General features: G+C 36.6%; 1 protein-coding gene across 3 annotated transcripts in view; it reads right to left on the reverse strand.

The window, feature by feature from the left end:
• Window positions 1-22,414, reverse strand: part of ATG4C (autophagy related 4C cysteine peptidase) — a 76,688-nt gene that overhangs the window by 45,403 nt on the left and 8,871 nt on the right. For all 3 annotated transcript variants that reach the window (XM_032302226.1, XM_032302228.1, XM_032302227.1), the window contains exon 2: window positions 6,941-7,078. In XM_032302226.1, coding sequence (XP_032158117.1) covers window positions 6,941-7,016 — 76 coding nt within the window. In that variant the 5' untranslated portion in view covers window positions 7,017-7,078. The remainder of the gene's footprint in view (window positions 1-6,940; window positions 7,079-22,414) is intronic.

The raw sequence follows: 22,414 nt of genomic DNA on the forward strand, positions 1-22,414 counted from the left end.
AGAAAAGGCTCCTGACGGGTGCCTGGGAGGCTCAGTGGGTTAAGCCTCTGCCTTTGGCTCAGATCATGATCTCAGGGTCCTGGATCGAGTCCCACATCAGGCCCTCTGCTCAGCAGGGAGCCTGCTTCCTCCTCTCTCTCTCTGCCTGCCTCTCTGCCTACTTGTGATCTCTCTGTCAAATAAAAAATCTTAAAAAAAAAAAAAAAAGCTCCTGAAGAGGGAGGGGACCCAAGAGGGTTGCCCGACAGGTCTACTCTTAGGTAGACTATCTGCCATTTATATTGAAGAACTGATAGAAAATTTAAAATCAGTAAGTCTCATGAAAGTACTCCCCAAAGTGCTGTAAAACAAATAAATACAAAAAACAAATAAAAATATGTATTCACAATAAAGATGATGCAAGTATTTTCATTTGCTGGAGAAAAGAATGGAAAATCAAACCCAGGAATCGGGTTTTCCTGCAGCCTGGATTACTGCAGTACTCTCCAGAATGATTTCTGTGCCATCAGTCTTTCTTCACTCTAGCATATGCCACACATCACTGCCATATTAATCTCCCTGTGGCTCAGTTTTGATTAGGTAACTCTTCAGCCCAAAAACCATCCTCAGTGACTCATTACTTAACAGATTTATTATGAACTTCTTCTCAGTAATACTAAAGAGTTTCCAAAATATGCTACAAATTACCTTTACAGCCATCTTTACCACTACTTTCACTTATACTCAAAGTGGGGCTTGCTGTGTGGGTCATACTACCATGACAAAAACGTCCTCCTCAATATCAGCCTATCTAAATCCTACTTCTTCTGGCTCATGGATGCACTTGTAAGCCAATTTTTCCTTTTCACACTTGGCTTTGATGTTCTTCTCTGAACTCTAATGGGAAATTAGTATTCACTGGCCACTTACTGTATACCAGGAACTAGACCAGGTACTTTACAAACATTATGTCTTGGAAATATTATTAGTACTGTACTGAAATAATTCTAATCCCCAAAATACTAATAACTCCCTGCCCTCCAACAGCATTTCTAAGGAAAATTTGAAGAACTTCACAAAAACCTCAAATAAAAGGAAATAATCTTTAAGGAGGAACTTCTATGCTTTAACCTCTGCCTACCCCTCTTGAAAGTTACCAGTCCTTCCTCAAGAAAACAGAAGTTGCGAATCTAGTTTCAGGCACTGCAAGGATCCACATTTTACATGAGCACAGATTTACAGTGCTTTAAAGCTCAACCATCATTCATATGGTACATACTCTTGCTTTTTTATTTCCTGTGCAAATCCTGGCAGGACCTAATCCTCATAATAGACTGACTTCCTTTAATACTCCATGATGCTAGGTACATAAAGATGACTCAGGACTTCTGATAAGGCCCAGCCATTTTCCTCTGTTTTTCCACAGGCATGTCAGAGCTGAATTAGACCAATATGCCAAGTAACTAGTTTAAGTTCTTCTTTTTTTTTTTTTTTTTTTTTTGATTATTTAGTTTTAGCTGACCAATTTTCATTTCCTCTTTTTAAAAGCATTGTAAGCAATGTACCACAATTTCTAACCTAACTTGTTGATGTTGAACCAGGACTCTCTGGCACACAGAGATGGAAAATGAAAGATGTAAAATCCATAGAAGTATAGGATAACAGAGCCCGGAGCATAGGAAAGAGCCATGAGTAAGAAGTATGATTATGAATAAGTTCTTACACATACTGAAAAATATATATTCATCAGAATTCTCCATACTCAAGTATATATTTTTATTTTATTCTTCAATTTCCCCTACTTTTTACTTCTAAATCTCAATTTATAGCAGCAGAGAGGTGGGACAGAGACATCCTAAATGTCATTATGATTTCTAAATAAAAACTAATTAAATAAAACTAAATAAATTAAGAAAGTAAGTGAATTTGGCCAAAAAGCCATTAAACAAGTTGACACAAGGTGGTTACTGTCTATGAGGGGTGAGCATTGACCAGTAGGAAGTATGAAGAAATTTTCTGGGGTGAAGGAAATTTATATATATTGATTAAATTGTTAGTTTCATAGATATAAACATGTATCATACTCTGCAAATTGTATACTTATGATATGTTCATCTCACTTTGTTACTTTTCTCTTAATTACAAAAAGAAATTAAGAGATAAACTAGAACAGTGTTTCAGTTATTTGTTCCTATTTAACAAACCACTCCAAACTTAATAATTTGAAACAACTTTTTTTCTTATATCACATAGTTCTGTGGGTTGACTGGGCTCAATCGAGCAGTTCTCCCACTGGTCATGCTTGGAGTCTCTAATGTCATAAAAATCAGATGGAGAGGCTCAACTGAGACATTGCATTGGCTAATGCTTTCTCTCTAATACAGTCTCAGGGCCTTTCTTCTTCGTGTGGCCTTTCCATGCTATTTCTCCAGCTGAATATCTAGGCTGGTTACATAACAATTCAGAGCTCCAAAACACAGCAAGCAGAAGTTGCCTCTTAATGACCAGCCCTAGAATTGACAGAGCCTCACTTCTGTCTCATTCTATTGGTTAATATAAAGCATAGGCCAGCCCAGACTCAACAAAAAAAGAAACAACACAAATGTGATTAAAGATCCTTACTAAGGACCATCTTTGGAGCCTAGCTACCATAAACAGAATATTACAAAAAATCCTATAGTCCATTGAGTCAGCAACTTGAAAATCACGAGGCTTTAAAAGATGCAAATAAGCCAAAGAACATAGAAATAACAGATGACAATGATTTTCTGGAGGATCAGAAACGCACAGAAGGATGGTTTACTTATTACTATTATTTTTTAAACTTTTTTTCAATTTCTTTTTTTTTTAAGATTTTATTTACTTATTTGACAGACAGAGATCACAAGTAGGCAGAGAGGGAAGCAGAGAAAAAGGGGGGGAAGAAGGGTCCCCACTGAGCAGAGAGCCTGATGCGGGGCTCCATCCCAGGACCCTGAGATCAAGACCTGAGCTGAAAACAGAGGCTTAAACCCACTGAGCCATCCAGATGCCCCTACTTATTACTATTTTAAAAAGGAAGTCAAGTTTACATACCTCATAATGTCATGTAAATAAAAGGGGGGAGGGAGGAAAAAAGCAAAAAATGAGTTTTACAAAAAAGTAAGGTCCAGTCTTTTTTTTTTTTTTTTTTTTTATTTGTCAGAGAGAGAGAGCACACAAGCAGGCAGAGGCAGAAAGAGAAGCAGGCTCCCTGCTGAGCAAGGAGCCTGATGTGGGACTCGATCCCAGGACCCTGGGATCATGACCTGAGCTTAAGGCAGCAGCTTAACTGACTGAGCCACCCAGGTGTCCCAAAGTCCACAGTCTTTTAAGCCTTGAGTGCTATGCTATTTCTAGTTCTTTCTTCATCACTTCATAACACTGACATTGATAAATAATCCTAATTATGTTTACTGTATTCAGAAAACAGCAAGACTGGGGAGCAAGAGAGGCTGGGTTTGAGTATCAGTTTCAAGACTTATAACTTTGATATATGACCATGAATATGTCCCTTAATCTCAGTTTTCTAGTGAAAAAAAATCCCAGAAAGATATCAGTTTTTTTAAGAGTTTATTTATTTACTTATTTGACAAAGAGAAAGATCACAAGTAGGCAGAGAGGCAGGCAGAGGGAGAGGGGGAAGAAGGCTCCCCACCAAGCAGTTAGCCTGATGTAGGGCTCGATCCCAGGACCCTGAGATCATGACCTGAGCCGAAGGCAGAGGCTTAACCCACTGAGCCACCAGATGCCCCACCAGAAAGATATCTATCACAGAAATAAATGAGATTTACATAAGAAGGTACATAAATTATCTACAAAATGCTAATATGCTAATGGGTGTTCAATCAATGTTAGTTCTTCCTACACCACCCATATTACACAAACTCTAAGCAAGGAAAATACATAAAACATTTTAGAATGATTTTCACCAATAAAATCAAATAAAGAATACTACTTCATAACTTGAAGCTATCTAGAACACTTAGTTACCTGAACTACTACCTAGTAGCTATATGACAATTTTCAACTTACAAATGAAATCTTCATCACACAACCTGTTCACCAGATTAAATGGCTTAAAAAGAGCATAAACCTCTATTTGCATAGGAACATGATCCTACAGTCAGAAAATGCTAAGGAATACACAAAAAAATGTTGGAGGTAATTAAGTAGAACACCAAGCTTACAAGAAACATGATCAGATTATAAAAAAACAACTGTATTTCTATATACCAGCAATAAACATACGAAAATAAAATTAAGAAAACAATTCATTTTAAAATAGCATCAAAAAGAATAAAATACTTAGGAATAACTTTAACCAAAAAGTGCAAAAGTTATATGTAGAAAACCACAAAATGTCACTGAAAAAAATATAAGCCTAAATATAAGCAAAGATATCCCATGTCCATGGATTGGAAGACTTAATATGGCAATACTCTTTTAAGATGACAATACTCTGCAAGTGGATCTACAGATTCCATATAAAATCTATATCAAAATCCCAGCTGGATTTCTTATAGAAATTGATAAGATGATCAAGAAATTCATATAGAAATGCAAGGGATCTAAGAATAGCCAAAACAACCTTGGAAAAGAAGAACAAAGTTAGAGGAATCACACTTCCCAGTTTTAAATTTTACAAAAAACTAAGGTAATCAAGAAGTGTAGTACTGGCACATGGACAGATGTGTAGATAAACAGAACTGAATTGCAAGTCCAGAAATAAATCTCTACATCTATGGTCAACTGATTTCAGACAAGGGTATCAAGATCATTCAAAGGAGAAAGAACAGTCTTTTCAAAAAATGGGGCTGGGACAACTAAACAGCCACATACAAAAATGAATTTGACTTATAACTCACATCACAAGCAAAAATTAACTCAAAATGGAACACAGACTTAAATGTAAGAGCTAAAATAATAAAAATTCTTTTTTTTTTTTTAGATTTTATTTATTTATTTGATAGAGATCACAAGTAGGCAGAGAGGCAGGCAGAGAGAGGGGGAAGCAGGCTTCCCACTGAGCAGAGAGCCCAATGCAGGGCTTGATCCCAGGACTCGGGATCATGACCTGAACCAAAGGCAGAGGCTTTAACTCACTGAGTCACCCAGGTTCCCCTAAAATAATAAAATTCTTAAAAAAAAACATAGGTACAAATCTTCATGAGCCTGATTTAAGCAAAAGTTTCTTAAATATTATACCAAAAGCACAAACAACCAAAGGAAAAAAATATATTAATTGATTTCATCAAAATTTGAAAGTTTTGTGCTTCAGTGGACACTATCAAGTAAGTGAAAAGATAACCCCAAAATGTGAAGAAATATTTACAAACCATACATTTATTTGCTAAGGGATCTGTATCTAAAATATACAAAGAACACTTATAACTCAACAATAAAAAGACATAACCCAATTTAAAAAGCACAAAGGATTTAAATAAACATTTTCCAAAGAATTATTAAAATAGCCAATAAGAATATGGAAAGATGCTTAATGTCATTATTCGTCAAGGAAATACAAATCAAACTGCGTGAGACACTTCACACCCACTGGAATGACTTCAATAAGAAAGATGAACAGGGAGCCTAGGTGTCTCAGTCAGTTGAGCATCCTATTCTTGGTTTTGCTTGGGGACACAATCTCGGGGTTGTGAAATCAAGCCCTGTGTGCAGGCTCTCTGCTCAGCACAGAGTCTGCTGGAGATTCTCTCTCCCTCGCCCCCTGCCCCTACCACTCATGCTCTCTCTAAAATAAATCTTTAAAAAAATTTTTTTAAAACGTGGACAATATGGGGCAGCTGGCGGGCTCAGTCAGAAGAGCATGCAACTCCTGATCTCCAGTTTGTGAGTTTGAGCCTCACTCTGGATTTAGAGATTACTTAAATAAATAAAAGACTTAATTTAAAAAAGGATGGACAATTGAAAGTGTTGGTTGGGATGCAGAGAAATTCAGAACTTTGAACACTGCTGATGGGAATATAAAATGATGCAGCCACTTTGAGAAACAGCTTGGTAGTTCCTCAGTTACACTTAGAGTTAACATATGATCTAGCCATTCTACTCCTAAGTATATACCCAAGAGAACCGAAAAGATATATTCACACAAAAACTCATATACCATGTTCACAGCAGCACTATTCATTATAGCCAAGAAGTCAAAAACAACCAAAATGTCCATCAACTAGTAAGTGATTAAGAAAATGTGGTATGGCCATACAATGAAATATTATTCAGTCACAAGGAATGAAGTAGTGATACATACATGCTACAATATGGATGGATTTCAAAAACACTATGCTAAATGAAAGGAGCCAGACACAAAAGGCCACAAGTTGTATGATTCCATTTATATGAAATGTCCACATTGGAACGCCTGGGTGGCTCAGTGGGTTAAGCCTCTGCCTTCGGCTCAGGTCATGATCCCAGGGTCCTGGGATCGAGTTCCACATCGGGCTCCTTGCTCAGCGGGGAGCATGCCTCTCTCTCCGCTTCTGCCTGCCTCTCTGCCTGCTTGTGTGCTTTCTCTCTCTCTCTTTCTGACAAATAAATAAATAAATAAAATCTTAAAAAAAAAAAAAAATGTCCACAATACCCAAACCCATAGAGACAGAAAGTAGACTGGTGGTTCCCAGGGCCTGGAGAGAAGTAGGGAGCTGCTAATGGGCTTTTGGGGGTGAAAAAAATGTTCTGGAATTAGATAGTGATGATGGTTGCACAATCTTAAAATATATTAAAAACCACTGAATCATAAAAGGGTAAATGTTTTAGTATGTAAATTGTATCTCAATTTTTAAAAAATCAGTGTCCATAGTTTTCCAAATTCAATGTTTATATTCATTCAAGAGAAACGTAAGCAATTGTGAGTGACTTAATAAGGCAAATGATACACGTCTTCAAATATTTCTTTAGATTTATACAATTTTCGAATGATACTTACTATATTTCATGTTGTTCCAAGCAGATATAAATTTAGTTTTTAGCTTGTCAACTTCATCTGTTCCTGTGGCCTCCATATTCAAATTCTAAAGAAAAAGCCATCACTTGATTGCATTCTTCTGTAAAGTTATCTTTAGTGCTAAAAGAAAAAAATTAAAGAAAAATAAGTCATGAGTATATATTATATGGTATATTACTGCTTAAGTTTTATATATGATTAATACAACTTGAATACAATTTGAACTGCAAATGAGCAAACCAATTTCTTATTTTACATAACAGGATATAATATATTCTATAAACAGGGGCGCCTGGGTGGCTCAGTGGGTTAAAGCCTCTGCCTTCAGCTCCAGTCGTGATCTCAGGGTCCTGGGACGGAGCCCAGCATCAGGCTCTCTGCTCAGTGGGGAGCCTGCTTCCTCCCTCTCTCTCTGCCTGCCTCTCTACCTACTTGTGATCTCTGTCTGTCAAATAAATAAATAAAATCTTTAAATATATATATATATATATAATATTCTATAAACACTTTAATTACAAAAAACATCAAATACCAAATACACAATAAAAATTACCATACAAAACCAAACAATAACCTCTTCCAAGTACTCACAATTAAGAACAATATGTTAGTTTAGTGAAATAACTCTGCTTTGGTGCTTGTGAGACTATTCAAGATTTGTTTTATTTGTAATGACGGAAGTTGGTTTTAAGTCTCTCAAGAAATAACAACTGTCAGGCACCTGGGTGGCTCAGTTGGTTGAGTAGTGGACTGCCTTCCACCCAGGTTGTAGTTCTGCAGTCCTGGGATCAAATCCTACATGAGGCCCCTGCTCAGAGGAGAGTCTGCTTCTCCCTCTCCCTCTGCCACTCCCCCTACTTGTGCTCTTTCTTTTTCTTTCTCATAAAAATAAATAAATAATTGTTTAAAAAAATAAATGACAACTATCTTCAGAATGGAGGACTCCACTTAAAACTGATTAACTCACTACTTTCAGATAAAACCTAAAGTTCTGTTTTGTTTTTTAAGGCATTTCCTCCCTAAATGCAGTCAATACTGCATTTTTTTAAAAATTCATTTGACAGAGATCACAAGTAGGCAGAGAGGGAGGCAGAGAGAGGAGGAAGCAGGCTCCCCACTGAGCAGAGAGCCCGATGTGGGGCTCGATCCCAGGACTCCAAGTTCACGACCTGAGCCAAAGGCAGAGGCTTTAACCCACTGAGCCACCTAGGTGCCCCAATACTGCAGCATCTTTTAAATGCTACTAAAAACAGAATGGCTTAGGGACACATGGGTAGTGCAGTAAGTTAGGCATGGGACTTTTTTTTTTTTTTTTTTTTTAAAGATTTTATTTATTTATTTGACAAAGAGAGATCACGAGTAGGCAGAGAGGCAGGCAGAGAGAGAGAGGAGGAAGCAGGCTCCTGCTGAGCAGAGAGCCCGATGTGGGACTCGATCCCAGGACCCTGAGATCATGACCTGAGCCGAAGGCAGCGGCTTAACCCACTGAGCCACCCAGGCGCCCGGCATGGGACTTTTTTAAAATTATTTTTATCAACATATAATTTATTATTAGCCCCAGGGGTACAGGTCTGTGAATCACCAGGTTTACAAACTTCACAAAATTCACCATACCACACACCCTCCCTAATGTCCATAACCACCCTATCCCTAGTTCTCCCTAGTTCCCCCACCCCCCCAGCAACCCTGTTTGTTTTGTGATATTAAGTGTCTCTTATGGTTTGTCTCCCTCCCAATCCCATCTTGCTTCATTTATTCCTTTCCTACCCCCCCAATCCCCACCCTGCCTCTCAAATTCCTCTAATCAGATCAAATGTCTTTCTCTGATTGACTTATTTTGCTCAGCATAATACCCTCTAGTTCCATCCACGCTGTTGCAAATGGCGAGATTTCATATCTTTTGATGGCTGCATAGTATTCCATTTTGTGTATATACCACATTTTCTTTATCCATTCATGTGTTGATGGACATCTTGCTTTTTTCACAGTTTGGCTATAGTGGACATCGCTGCTATAAACATTCGCATGCACATGCCCCTTCGGATCACTACATTTGTATCTTTAGGGTAAATACCCAGTAGTGCGATTGCTGGGTCATAGGGTAGCTCTATTTTCAACTTTTTGAGGAACCTCCATGCTGTTTTCCAGAGTGGCTGCACTGGCTTACATTCCCACCAACAGTGTAGGAGGGTTCCCCTTTCTCCACATCCTCTCCATAGGCATGGGACTCTTGATTTCAGCTGAGGCCATGATCTCCAGATCCTGAAATCAATCCCCACATGGGGCTTTGAGCTTAGCAGAGTCTGCTGAAGATGATCTCTTTCCCTCTCCTTCTGTCCCTCCTTTCCTTCCCCCCAACCCAGCTCACACACCCCATCTCTCTCATAAACAAATAAATCTTTAAAAAAAAATAGAATGGTTTAAATCTACAACAGAAGATTTTTTTTACTTTAAAATAAGAATATATGTAGCTCACGGATATTTGTTTTGTAACTGACTTGTGGGAAAGTTGAGATGTGCGATATAATCTGAAAGAGGAACAAATTATACCTTTAAATGCTTGTGCTTATTTGCAATAATTCAGATAGTTTACTTTTCAAGAAAAGAATGCTGCACAGAAAAAAAAAAAAAGAATGCTGCATAGAACATTGCCCTTTTAGGGTTATAAATATCTACTGAAAAGTATAGATACATTTAATTCTCTAACAATAGACATTCCATTTTATAGTATGTACTAAAAGCTACTAATTATACAGAAGAGTTGAGGCAGGAGAAAGCATGGTCTGTTGGAAAAATTTTAAAGTCAATAAATTTTAGAGCACAATAAATCCAAAAAGGGGGCTTGAGTTGTGGCTTGAGTTGTAACACGGGCCAGAGCACACATAGTCTTGTACACAATGCTAAGAATTTTTTTTATCCTAGGAACAATTGGTTTCAAACAGGAATATTAGAATCTGATTCAGTGGGTTTGGCTCCCAGAGCAGCACAAAGAATAGATTGAAAAGGACAAAAGTACATTAGAGCTTACTAGTACTGTACAGGACTAGAAGAGAGATGATAATAGCTTCAAAGGGAGCAACAGAGAGGGAGAGAATTAGACATATAAGGAAATGTGTCAAAAATTCAATGTCCTGGTGATTAAATGAATATGGAAGGCAAGAAAGGCAGCTTTGCCAGAGATAACACCCATATTCCTGGCTTATGAAACTAAATAAAAGGTGCCAACCATTGAAATAGGAAGCATCAGAAGAGGGTCAGGTTAGAGGCGGAAGATCATGAATTTAATTTATATGTAGTTTGAGATATATCTGAGAGATATATTATAGAATCATCCATTTATTTAATTATTCAAGAATATTGCCAGGCACTCTTCAAGGCAATGCAGATAGAGCTTAGGACAAAAGCAGTGGAATACTTGCTCTCATGGAGGTTACCTTCTTGATATATTCTAGAGAGGCCAATGAGGCAGTTGAATTTATAGATCTGGAACTTAAAGATGAGATCTGAGTGAAAACTATTAATTTGAGAAATGCTGATGTATAAATGAGAATCAGAGCTACAAACATGTTCCTCAATGACTTTGCCTTATGTTTACACCTCAGCCTTGAGAATATCCAAGGCCCTTTAAGAAATTACATCTGCCCTTTTATGTAGCTTCCACTCTTGCCACTCCCTCATATGCACCATTCACTGAAGTCATTTTTTTTTTAATTTGAAGCAAATTAATCACAAAACGGTATTACACTTGGTAATTAAAAGAAGTGTACATAAACTGATTCATTATATTAATTTTTTCCACAGAACTAAGGTTTTCATTACAAACAAAGTTCATTTCCAGGGAAAAATTATATAATACTAGGCTACTGAAGCCATTTTTAATATGAATATTAAAGCTTCCTAAACTGGAAATGCTTCCTTGTCTTTGCATGTGCTGTTCCCTCCACCTAAAAGCCCTCCCTGCTCACCCTCAATTTTGACTACCTTATTATCATGAGTCCCTAAGACCCAGCTTAAGTTTCACCTCCTCTGGTCAGACTTAAAAGATTTCTAGCCACCTCCATACCTCAAATTAAAACAGATGTCCTGCTATTAGCTCCCATAGGATTCTATGTCCTCCTCTATCATGGCATTCATCAGACTGTATTATCATTACTTCTTACCTCTTACACACTAAGTGGTCAACTTTTTGCATGTCCTTGAGTTCTGCCTGGCATGGATTAGTTCTTAAAATATGTTTATTAAATGAATCAGTGAATAGATAAATTAATAAGGTATATCACTAGTAGTGCTCTAACAAGGTGTAAAAGTCTATCAATCGGAAATTTTTTCACTGACACCTAGAAAAGGAAAGAAAATTTCTTCCAGGGGTGCCTGAGTGGCTCAGTCAATTAAGCGTCTGCCTTCAGCTCTCTCCACTTGTGCTCTCCCACTCTCTCTCTGGCAAATAAATAAATTAAACATTTTTTTAAAAAAGAAAAAGAAAAATCTTCCTCCAGAAAATTGCATAATTTAACAAAATTTGGAAAAGTAAGGAGAAAGGTTTATAAAATGTGCATCCACATGACTGATTACATATCCATTAAAAATGTCTCCAGAGGGGTGTCTGGATGGCTCAGTTGGTTAAGTGTCTGACTCTTGATTTCAGCTCAGGTCTTGATCTTGGAATCATTAGATCGAGCCCTGCATTGGGCTCCATGGTCAGCAGAGAGTCTGCTTGAGATTCTCTCTCTCCCCTCCTTACTCTGCTTCTTCCCCTGCTGTGTGCTCTCACTCCCTCTTGCTCTAATAAATAAATGGGTTATTTTAAAGATTTAATTGTCAGAGAGAGAAAGCACAAGTTGGGGGAGTGATGGGCAGAGGGAGAACAGGCTCCCTGCTGAGTGAGGAGCCCAATGTGGGACTGAGCCACCCAGATGGCTCAATAAATAAATGTTTTTTTAAAAAATGTCACCAGAGCACCTGGGTGGCTCAGTCAGTTAAGCATCTCCCTTTGGCTCAGGTCATGATCTCTGAGTCCCTGGATCGAGCCCTGCATCAAGCTCCCTGCTCAAAGGGGAGTCTGCTTCCTTCTCTCCCTCTTGCTTCTCTCCCTTCCTCTTGCTTGCACTTGCTCTTTCTCTCTCTCAAATTAATAAAATCTTTTTAAAAAATAATTCATCAAAAATAAATAAGTAAATAAATAAATAAAGTCTCCAAAAGTTTGTGATAATGGGGAAACACTAGAGAATCTAAAACATTATGCATCATAATTCTAGCTGTAGAAGTAGCAGGGAAAGAGTTAGAAAGAAATAAAAAAATGACAAGTTTCTCTGGATGTAAAATTGTGTGAGGTTATTTTTACACCACTATTGCCCACCTTTTCCAAATCTTATACAAAGAACAGATGTAATTTTTAGAATTTAAAATTTTTTTAAAGATTTTATTTATTTATTTGATAGAGATTACAAATAGTCAGAGAGGCAGACAGAAAGAGAGGAGGAAGCAGGCTCCTCGCTGAGCAGAGAGCCCGAAGCGGGGCTCAATCCCAGAACCCTGAGACCATGATCTGAGCAGAAGGCAGAGGCTTTAACCCACTGAGCCACCCAGGTGCCCCTAGAATTTAAAATTTTTATTGTTAAAAAGCCACCAACCAGGGCGCTAGGGTGGCTCAATTGGTTGAGCATCTGACTCTCGGTTTCAGCTCAGGTCATAATCTCAAGGTCATAGGATTGAGTCCCACATGGGGCTCTGCGCTCAGAGGAGAGTCTGCTTGACATTCTCTTTCTCCCACTCCCTTTCCCTCTCTCTCCCTTTGCTTGCTCTCTCTCTCTCAAATAAATAAATACATCTTCTTTGCGGGGGGGAAGCCACCAACCACAAGTCTTCTAAATTCAAAATATTTAAAATAAGAGAATATACACACATGTATTTTCTTTCTAAGTCATAAAGAAAGTAGGTCATGGGGAAGACTTTGATTCAAAAAGCTTGCAGCACTGGTTACCAGGAATACCCTGGACAGTCCTTAAAAAGAATGTAAAAATGATCTGTTAAAGTGGGTGGGAGGGACATAAAGACAAAGATATTTTGTATGGGAAAAGTTTGTACCTTAGACAATGGCTCCTAAACAAATAATAAATAGCTAGCCAAGGTAAGATGCTGTGACAGATTCAGAAATTAGAAAATTTTTCAAACCTCAAGGAACTTGGAGTAGAATAAATTGTTAGGTTATACCTTTATTATTTTTCCTCAAAATTCCTGCTTTATTGACTATTTACTCCAAATAACGATACCCCCCAAACATGAAACATTAAAAATGTTTTGGGGGCGCCTGGGTGGCTCAGTGGGTTAAGCCGCTGCCTTCGGCTCAGGTCATGATCTCAGGGTCCTGGGATCGAGTCCCGCATCGGGCTCTCTGCTCAGCAGGAAGCCTGCTTCCTTCTCTCTCTCTCTCTGCCTGCCTCTCAGTGTACTTGTAATTTCTCTCTGTCAAATAAATAAATAAAATCTTTAAAAAAAAATGTTTTGTAACATATCCTTGACTATGCTATAAGAATACTTTATTGCCATTGTACATAGGGTAGATGAGAATAATAAAATTATTATCATAATGTCAAACTAGTTAAGCTGTTGCTAGTTTAATAATTTATACACAGTTGACCCTTGAGTAATACACATGCAGGGTTTGGGATGCTGACCCCCTGTTTAGTGAAAATCCATGTGTAACTTTTGACTCCCCCAAAACTGAATTGAAAGTCTCTAATATATGAAGAGCTCCTATAAATCAATTAGGGATAAAACAACCAAATAGAAAAAAAAAAAATCTGGGCACTGTAAAAGAAAAAGACAAATAAAAATGGGAAAATATTTTCAAACTTACTAAATCTAAATAATGCACATTAAAGGAATTTCATATTTTTTCATCATCGTAAGAGATGAAATTGGTGAGCCTGAAGAAACAAGTATTTTACATAATAATTTCTCAAATAATAAAGTCCATGAGTACAGAGAATATGTCTTGTTTACTACTGTATCCTTACACCTAGCACATGGGTGTGCTAACAGACACAAGTATCTGCTGATGACAAAACTATGGTATGCACATATTATGACATAGATATATATTTATTACCATAAAAAGATACCTGGGGAGCATCAACGTACTTGCTAAAACTATGAGAAGAAATAGATAATTCCTCTATTAAGGTTGGAGACTTTAATACCCCTCTAACAGAAAGAAATACAGGGCCAGCATGCAGAAAATCAGTAAAGACAGTGTTGAATTGAATAGCACCATCAATTAACTAGACACAACTGACAAACTACTTCACTCAACAGAAACAGATTACACATTATTCTCAAGTTCACATGGAATATTCACCAAGATGGACAAGATTCTGGGCCATAAAACACCTCTTGACAAAATTTTTTAAATTTGTCATTTATGTTATGAATAGAAATCATATAATATTATTCCCACTGAAATGGAATTAAACAAGAAATCAATAACAGAAAGTTAGCTGGAAATTTTCCAAATACTTGGAAATTAAATAAAATACTTCAAATAATACAGGGCCAAATAAGAAATCTCAAGAGAAATTCAGAAAAGTTTTTAACTGAATGAGAATGAAAATGAATATAATTTAAAATTTGTGAGATGCAGAAAATTCTCTTAAAATTTACAGGGAAATTAATAGCATTGAATACATATATTCGAAAAGTAGAAAGATCTAAAATCGATAATTTAAGCTTCCACCTTAGGGAACATGAAAAAGAACAAATTAAATATAAAGTAAGCCAGAAAAAAAGGGAGGGGGGGAAGTAACAAAAATTAAGGCAGGAAGAAAGAAATCAGTAGAGAAAATCAACAAACCAAACCTGGTTCTTTGAAAAGATCAATGAAATCTGTAAGTCTCTAGCCAGGCAAAGAAAAAGAGAATGTACAAATGACTAATATCAGAAATAAAACAGGAGCCATCACCACAGATCCCCTGGACATTAAAAGGACAATATGGGAGTATTATGAATAATTCTATGTGAGCAAATTTGGTAATTTAGATGAAAGGAAGCAATTCCTCTAAAGACCGTTTGCCAAAAACTCACATAAGAAATAGACAATTTAAATAGACCTATATCTATTAAAGAAATCAAATCAATAATTAATAAACTTCCAAAAAGAAAGCATTGGGTTCAGATGGTTTCACTGCTTAATTCTACGAAACATTTAAGGAAGAAATTATACCAATTCTCTACAATGTCTCCCAAAAGATAAAAGCAGAGAAAATACTTCCTAACTCATTCCATGAGGTCAGCATTACCCTAATACCAAAATCAGACAAAGACATTATTGATACTGGCAAAAGAGCAGACAAAGAGATTGACAGAACAGAATAGAGAGGCCAGTAATAGATACACATAAATATAGTCAACTGGTCTTTGACAAAGAAACAAAGGCAATACAACAGAGCAAAGACAGCCTGTTCAATAAATGGAACAACTGGATATACACATAAAAAAAAAAAGGAGATAGAATAGATCGTACACCCTTCACAGAAATTAACTCAAAATCATAGAACTAAATGTAGAACACAAAACTATAAAAGTCCTAGAAGATAACATTGAAGAAAACCTAAATGACCTGTAGCATGGCAGTAACTTTTTAGATATAGCACCAAAAGCACAATTCCTGAAAGAAACAACTGGTAAGCTGGACTTCATTAAAATTAAAAACTTCTCTGTAAGAGACAATGTCAAGAAAATGGAAGGACAAGCCACAGACTGGGAGAAAATATTTGCAAAAGACATATCTGCCAAAGGACTGCTATTCAAAATACACAAAGAACATTTAAAACTCAACAATAAGAAAATGAACCACCTAATTTTAAAACGGACCAAAGACCTTAACAGATTCCGCTCACCAAAAAAGATATAAAGATGGGCAAATAAGCATATGAAAATATGTTCCACATATGTTATCAAGGAAATCAAATTAAAACAATGAGACAGCACTACATACCTATTAAAATGGGCAAAATCGAGAACACTGATAATACCAAATGCCAGCAAGGATGTCAAGCAGTAAGTACTCTCATTCATTGCTGATAGGAATGCAAGATGTTACAGCTACTTTGGAAGACAGTACAGCAGCTTCTCACAAAACTAAACATACTCTTAAGCATATGATTCAGCAATTGTGGTCCTTGGTATTTACGCAAATGAAATAAAAACAATCCACACAAAAACCTGCACACAGATGTTTATAGCAGTTTTATTCATAATTTCCAAAACTTTGGAAGCAACTAAGATGTCCTTCAGTAGGTGAATGAATAAATAAACTATAATACATCCAGACAACAGACTAACTCAAGCACTTACAGGAAGGGAGCTATCAAGCCATAAAAAGGTATTAAGGAAAACTAAGTGTGTATTACAAAGTGAAAGAAGCCAATCTTAATCAAACTGTATGATTCCAACAGAATGATATTGTGGAAAAGGCAAAACTATGGAAATAGCAAAAAGATAAGTGTTTTTGAGGGATGGGGCAGTAGAGGCAAAGAATGAGCAGGAAGAACACAGAGGATTTTTAGGCAATAAAACTATACTCTGTAGTACTACAGTTGTAGATACATGTCATCATACATTAATTTACACCAAAAGTCAACCCTAATATAAACCACAGACCTGGAGTGATAATGATGTGTCAATGTAGGTTCAGTGGTAACAAATGTACCACTCTGGTACAGGATGTTGATAGTGGGCAAAGTTCTCCATTTTGTGGGACAGGAGGGATATAGGAACTCTGTCTGCTCCATCTTGCTATGTATCCAAAACTGCTCTAAAAAAGTAATGTTTAGGGGCACCTGGGTGGCTCAGATGGTTAAGCATCTGCCTTTGGCTCAGGTCATGATCTCTGGGTCCTGGGCCCAAAGGGGAGTCAGCTTCTCCCTCTCGCCCTGCCTCTCCCCCTGCTCATGCTCTCTCTAACTTGCTGTCTCAAATGAATAAATAAAATATTTTTATAAAGAAGTTAATTAAATAATAAAAAATAAAAGTTTACTAACTTTATAGAAGGTGAGGAAAAGGAAGAGAGAATAGCATGAATACAATTTACATATCTATATGTGTATATACTATATATGTATAGAGAGCTGCGCACATACACACACACACACACACACACAAATATGCAAAAACAATGTCTTGAAGTCCATGTTAAAAGTGGAACTAAGAAAAAAAAAGTGGAACTAAGAGATGAAATGTCATCTTTTATTTATTTTTGTACTTCTATTTATTTAAATTGTTTACATTTAATGTTTACATTAAAATAACATTCAAAAATAAATTGCTCAGATTAAAAATAATACAGGAAATTGCAAATGTGCCGAAAACTGCTTGACTAAGAAACCTACAGAGAACACATTCTATTACAAATCCTAAGCAGCTTCTAAGAAAAATAAAATGCTGAGCCAGTGCTTTTTCCTTTCTAAGATAAACAATTTTATTCTTCCGGTTCTTAATGACATCAGATTCAGCTATTTAGTCATATAGAAAACGTAACTTCCTCAATGCAATTCCCTAGGGTAGCTCTGGCTGAATAAAATCACTGGGAGGATATCCCTAGTTAATTTTTTTTTTTCCTCCTTGAAATAGTAGTAAGACTTGGAAAGAAGAAAAGGAATAAATTAATAATTGAGTCCATTCAGTCTATTAAAATGTTTTTTATACTTGTGTGAAATAGGGCAAGGAAAGGCAAGACAAACCGTACTTTTAGTTTAACTACAAATTAGCAAAAAACACAAACAAAACCACAATGCACTTTAATATTAATACCATTAAAAAGTCTAAACCATCCTCACCCAGAAATTCCCTTTCCAAAAGCTTTCTTGATTTTTAAAAAATTAAAAATGAATTAAAATTCATTCTATCAGGGGGCGCCTGGGTGGCTCAGTGGGTTAAAGCCTTTGCCTTCGGCTCACTCAGGTCATGATCTCAGAGTCCTGGGATCGAGCCCCACATCGGGCTCTCTGCTCAGCAGGGAGCCTGCTTCCTCCTCTCTCTCTGTCTGCCTCTCTGCCTACTTGTAATCTCTGTCTGTCAAATAAATAAATAAAATCTTAAAAAAAAAATTCATTCTATCAGGTATAAAATGAAGTGATGATTTACCCATTACTTAGTATATTTATCTCTTTTGTTACCTGAAATACCTGGTTTCACTGCTCCAGTGATCAAACTGACATGCCAGAATTCTTGTTTAGTTTATATGATGTCAGAACCTTAATCTAGAAAACCATCAAAGTAACATTCTTCGCAACTTCCAAACAGTTTTTTAAGAGTGTATTTATTCATTTGACAGAGAGAGAGGCAGGCAGAGGGAGAAGCAGACTCCCTATTGAGCAGGGAATCCGATGCTGGACTCTAACTCAGGACCCCAGGATCATGACCTGAGCTGAAGGCAAATGCTTAACTGACTGAGCCACTCAGGTGCCCCTCCAAACACTTTTAAAAAGGGATTTACGGTTAAAGGGGGGGCGGGGTGTGGTTTTTTCTTTTTCTTTTTTTTAAGAAGGGATTTATGGTTATTTCCTAAACCTTAGAGAAATTAGTAACTTTTTCAAGTAGACTTTCTTTATTAATGATACTACAATAAATCTTAACCATCCACCATTCCCATATTTCTGTTCACTGCTTGCCTTCTGACAAATCCATTTTAATTAAAAAATAGCAATAACGAGGAGAAATCTCTATTGTATTTTATCTTAGTAAACATAAAGCTACCAGATGAGGTTTATTCCTAAATTTTACTATTTTAATGAAGTGAAAAGCAGAGTGAACATTGAGCAGAGTTCTTTTGGAAAGCAGAGCTACATTTGATATGAAAATCGTTGATTGAGACCCAGATGTCATTTTTAGAGAGTCACTTTTCTAACCATAACCATGCATTAAGACAGTCAATAAATTATAAACTGATAAATGTAAAGGGTACTCAAATCAATGTCCTTGAAGGGCAGATGAAGGTAATCAGCCTCTCCCTTATGGCAATAGGTAGAAGAATATTTTATCCACTGAGAATTTAAAGCCAAGAAAAAGCTCCTGACAGAACTTTAGGGACTGACTCTACAGAATATATCTCAGTCACATAGTACAACCGACAAAAACACTGCAGACTTTACAGGATTTGCGTATGCTTGGGCATCTCCCCCAAATGGTATTCTGCAGCAAGATGAAATATAGGTATTGATTTAAAAATTTTTATGTGCTTTTAGCTATACCATCAAATAAAATGAAGTGTGAGGTCCATTCTAGGTTTTCATCTACTGTAACCTTTTCTACCTGCTTGCATTTTTAGTAACAAATATTAATCCCTTGTCTGACCTTGAATGTCTCTCAATATGTTGGTCTGTCATCTCTGCTCTCTTATTTCTCTCCATCTCAGTTCTTTGTCTGCAGAAACATCAATTACTGTACCCATTTCTTTTTCCCTCTTTTCCTACATTTGCCAGTCTTCCATCTTCATACACTGAACGTGCTGTCTAAAAATGTTGTTTGTAAACCCAGCATGTTTATCTCTTTTAAAAAGTCACAAATATAAAGAAAGAGAGAATGCTGGTAATATTTATTTGAATTGTCCTCTTTCAGAGCTATGGGTTAGGCAAAGTACATGGCAGTTAAGAGTTAAAAAGTTGAGCAAAGGAACAGCAACATAATAAGAGCAGGACTCACATATTCAGAAACTGACTTTTAAAAGAGGGATAAAAGAGCTTATAGCAAAAAGATTAATAAGGGACTAATGAGATAGTTTTGCCTCAAGAATACAGCTTCTAAACATTCTTAAAACTCCTCAGGAATACACCCTCCAGTTAAAAACACTAAATCAATACAGAGCTTCTTTACAATGATAACTCATATGTACTACTTATGCTTTATTCTCTTAAATAAAAAAAGAAACTAAGTACTGAGCATTCATTTACCTTCACATGTGACTTGTATCAAGGTCCTACAATCAAAACCTCCATTAGAGGGGTGCTTGGGTGGGTCAGTCAGTTAAGCACCTGCCTTCAGCTCAGGTCATGATACCAGAGTCTGGGATCGAGCCCCTCATGGAGTTCCCTGCTCAGCGGGGAGCCTGCTTCTCCCTCTCCCACTCCTCCTGCTTGTGCTCTCTCTATGTCAAGAGAAATAAAATCTTAAAACAAACAAACAAAAAACCTCCATTTGTGCCGCATGGAGTACTACACATTCGCAGATTATAAAGTTGTCATCATAACCATCTAAATGGGATATAAATAGTTAAATAGTAAGTGACTTCAATCACTTACTTAAAATTATAGTGAGAGGTATTAATGATATCTGGGTTGCTTTAAGCATTCCTTGATTTCCCTGATCTTATCTCTAAGAACCATATAATATTTACTCTAGCTTGAGAAATAAATTTTAATTATGTCAGATAACCTCTGACTGGTCCAACATAACTATGAATGTTTGGAGCTTCCAAAGCAACTTTGCAAGTGGTGAAACATGCAGTCTGCATAAGAAGAAACATACAGAATCAAATTATTTAATCATTAACAAAATTAACCTAACCTCTACAAGAACTGAAGGATGTCAGAATCTCAGGATTGAAAGGGAATTTGCAAAGTATCTAGTTAGCCAGTAAGTAGTAGTATTAATAACAGGTTTTAACCATTTTCCCATATAATACACTCCAATCTATCCCTAAACTCTCCTATGAACAGTCAAAGAAAGCAGTGAAAGAAAATGTGTAAATTTAAAAGATAAAAAAATATATCACTCCCATCCCCAGGAATCTAATCTGCTATCTGGTTCAAATTCACTCACTAATTATTAATTGGGTTCAACTACCCGTATAATAGCAAGATCTCCTTTCCAATGTCCTAGCCAAGTGCACTGACCAAGCCTCTGAGTGAACACCTCCAAAACAGAAAGTTCAGTACTTAATGAGCTCTGTACTGAGCTAAAAATACAGCTGTGTAAGTTTAAAAGCCTGATACAATTTTAAACTATTTTTCTTCACTAACATCACTGTTCTAGAGTATCCACATCACTACATTATTCCACCTAATTTTAAACAACTTCAGTTGCTTAAAAGACATGGAACCAAAAATCTGTGTCCTTAAAATGTCCACCAACTGTTTCTGGTTGGGCCTTCTGAAACGAATCTGCCTTGCATTCGATAACCCATCAGGTATTTAAAGACCTCCAGGGGCGCCTGAGTGGCTCAGTTGGTTAAGCATCTACCTTCGGCTGGGGTCATGATCCCAGGGTTCTGAGACTGACTCCTGCATTGGTCTCCCTGCTCAGTAGGGCGTGTCTGCTTCTCCCTCTCCCTCTGCCCCTTCCCTCCTACTTGTGCTCTCTCTCTCGAGCGTGCTCTCTCTCTCAAATGAATGAATGAAATCTTTAAAAAAAGAAAGAAAAAGTAAAAAAATAAAGACCTTCCAATATCTTCCCCACTCCCGCTGCACCATCTCTTCTCCACATTAAATATTCTCAATTCCTTCAATTAGTCAGAAGACTGCCAAATGAGTGGAAATGAGGCCTCAATCAGGGTACTGATAAAGGGATAAGAAATGAGATATAAAAAATGAGATATAAACAGCAAGCTCAGATTATAGAACTAGCAACATCAATTCAGAATGACATAGTGATTTTGAGGTTTGTTTAACAAGTAAATATGGACAGGATCTTTTTCAAGTCCCATTCCATTAGTTACTTCTGCTACAAAAAGGTGCATCCATATTATTGAGACTAGTAATTATACTTCATTTAAACACAAAATATCACATTTATTCATTCATCAAGTACTTGAGTGGCTACTTTCGTAAGGCTCTATGGGAGATAAAATGAGCCATGAGATCCAGTTCCTGTCCCCATTAAATTTACATCCTAAAATGCAAGATGTTTATAATTAACCAGAACTTCAGTTGTAATATGGTTATGTACCACAGTAGAAATATAAAATGTTAAAATTACTGGGAAATATTTTTCCCCTTTCCAATGAGAATATTCCCACAAGAAAAATATCACACACAGTCACAACTGGGATTCTTCAAATACAAAGACCAAGGACACACAAACAATATAAATCTTACATTCTGGGTGTAAATAAGGCTAACACTAGGCATATTTCTTAGGAAGGAGTTAAAGTACCCTCAACAATTATGTCTATTGTTAAAGATTAATGCTTGAATTGTATCATCGGTCAAAAGAGCATTGTTTAAAATGTTCACAAACACAACTGTTTTGGCTTACAAATGGAATTGTTTGATGTCATTTCTAATTTTAAACAATAGTATATCAATTTGAAAATAAAGCTAAGGGTTTAAAGCTTTACAAATGCTTTTAAAATGCATATTTTCTACCTGATATAACTGTTATAGAGTTCCCTATAGCAATATACATATTATTATGATAAAGGTTTAAATTACTATGGGTACTTTAGTCATTTTACCAGATAACTTA

The sequence above is a fragment of the Mustela erminea genome, chromosome 10 (assembly GCF_009829155.1).
Source record: "Mustela erminea isolate mMusErm1 chromosome 10, mMusErm1.Pri, whole genome shotgun sequence".
In the NCBI taxonomy this organism is placed as follows: domain Eukaryota; kingdom Metazoa; phylum Chordata; class Mammalia; order Carnivora; family Mustelidae; genus Mustela; species Mustela erminea.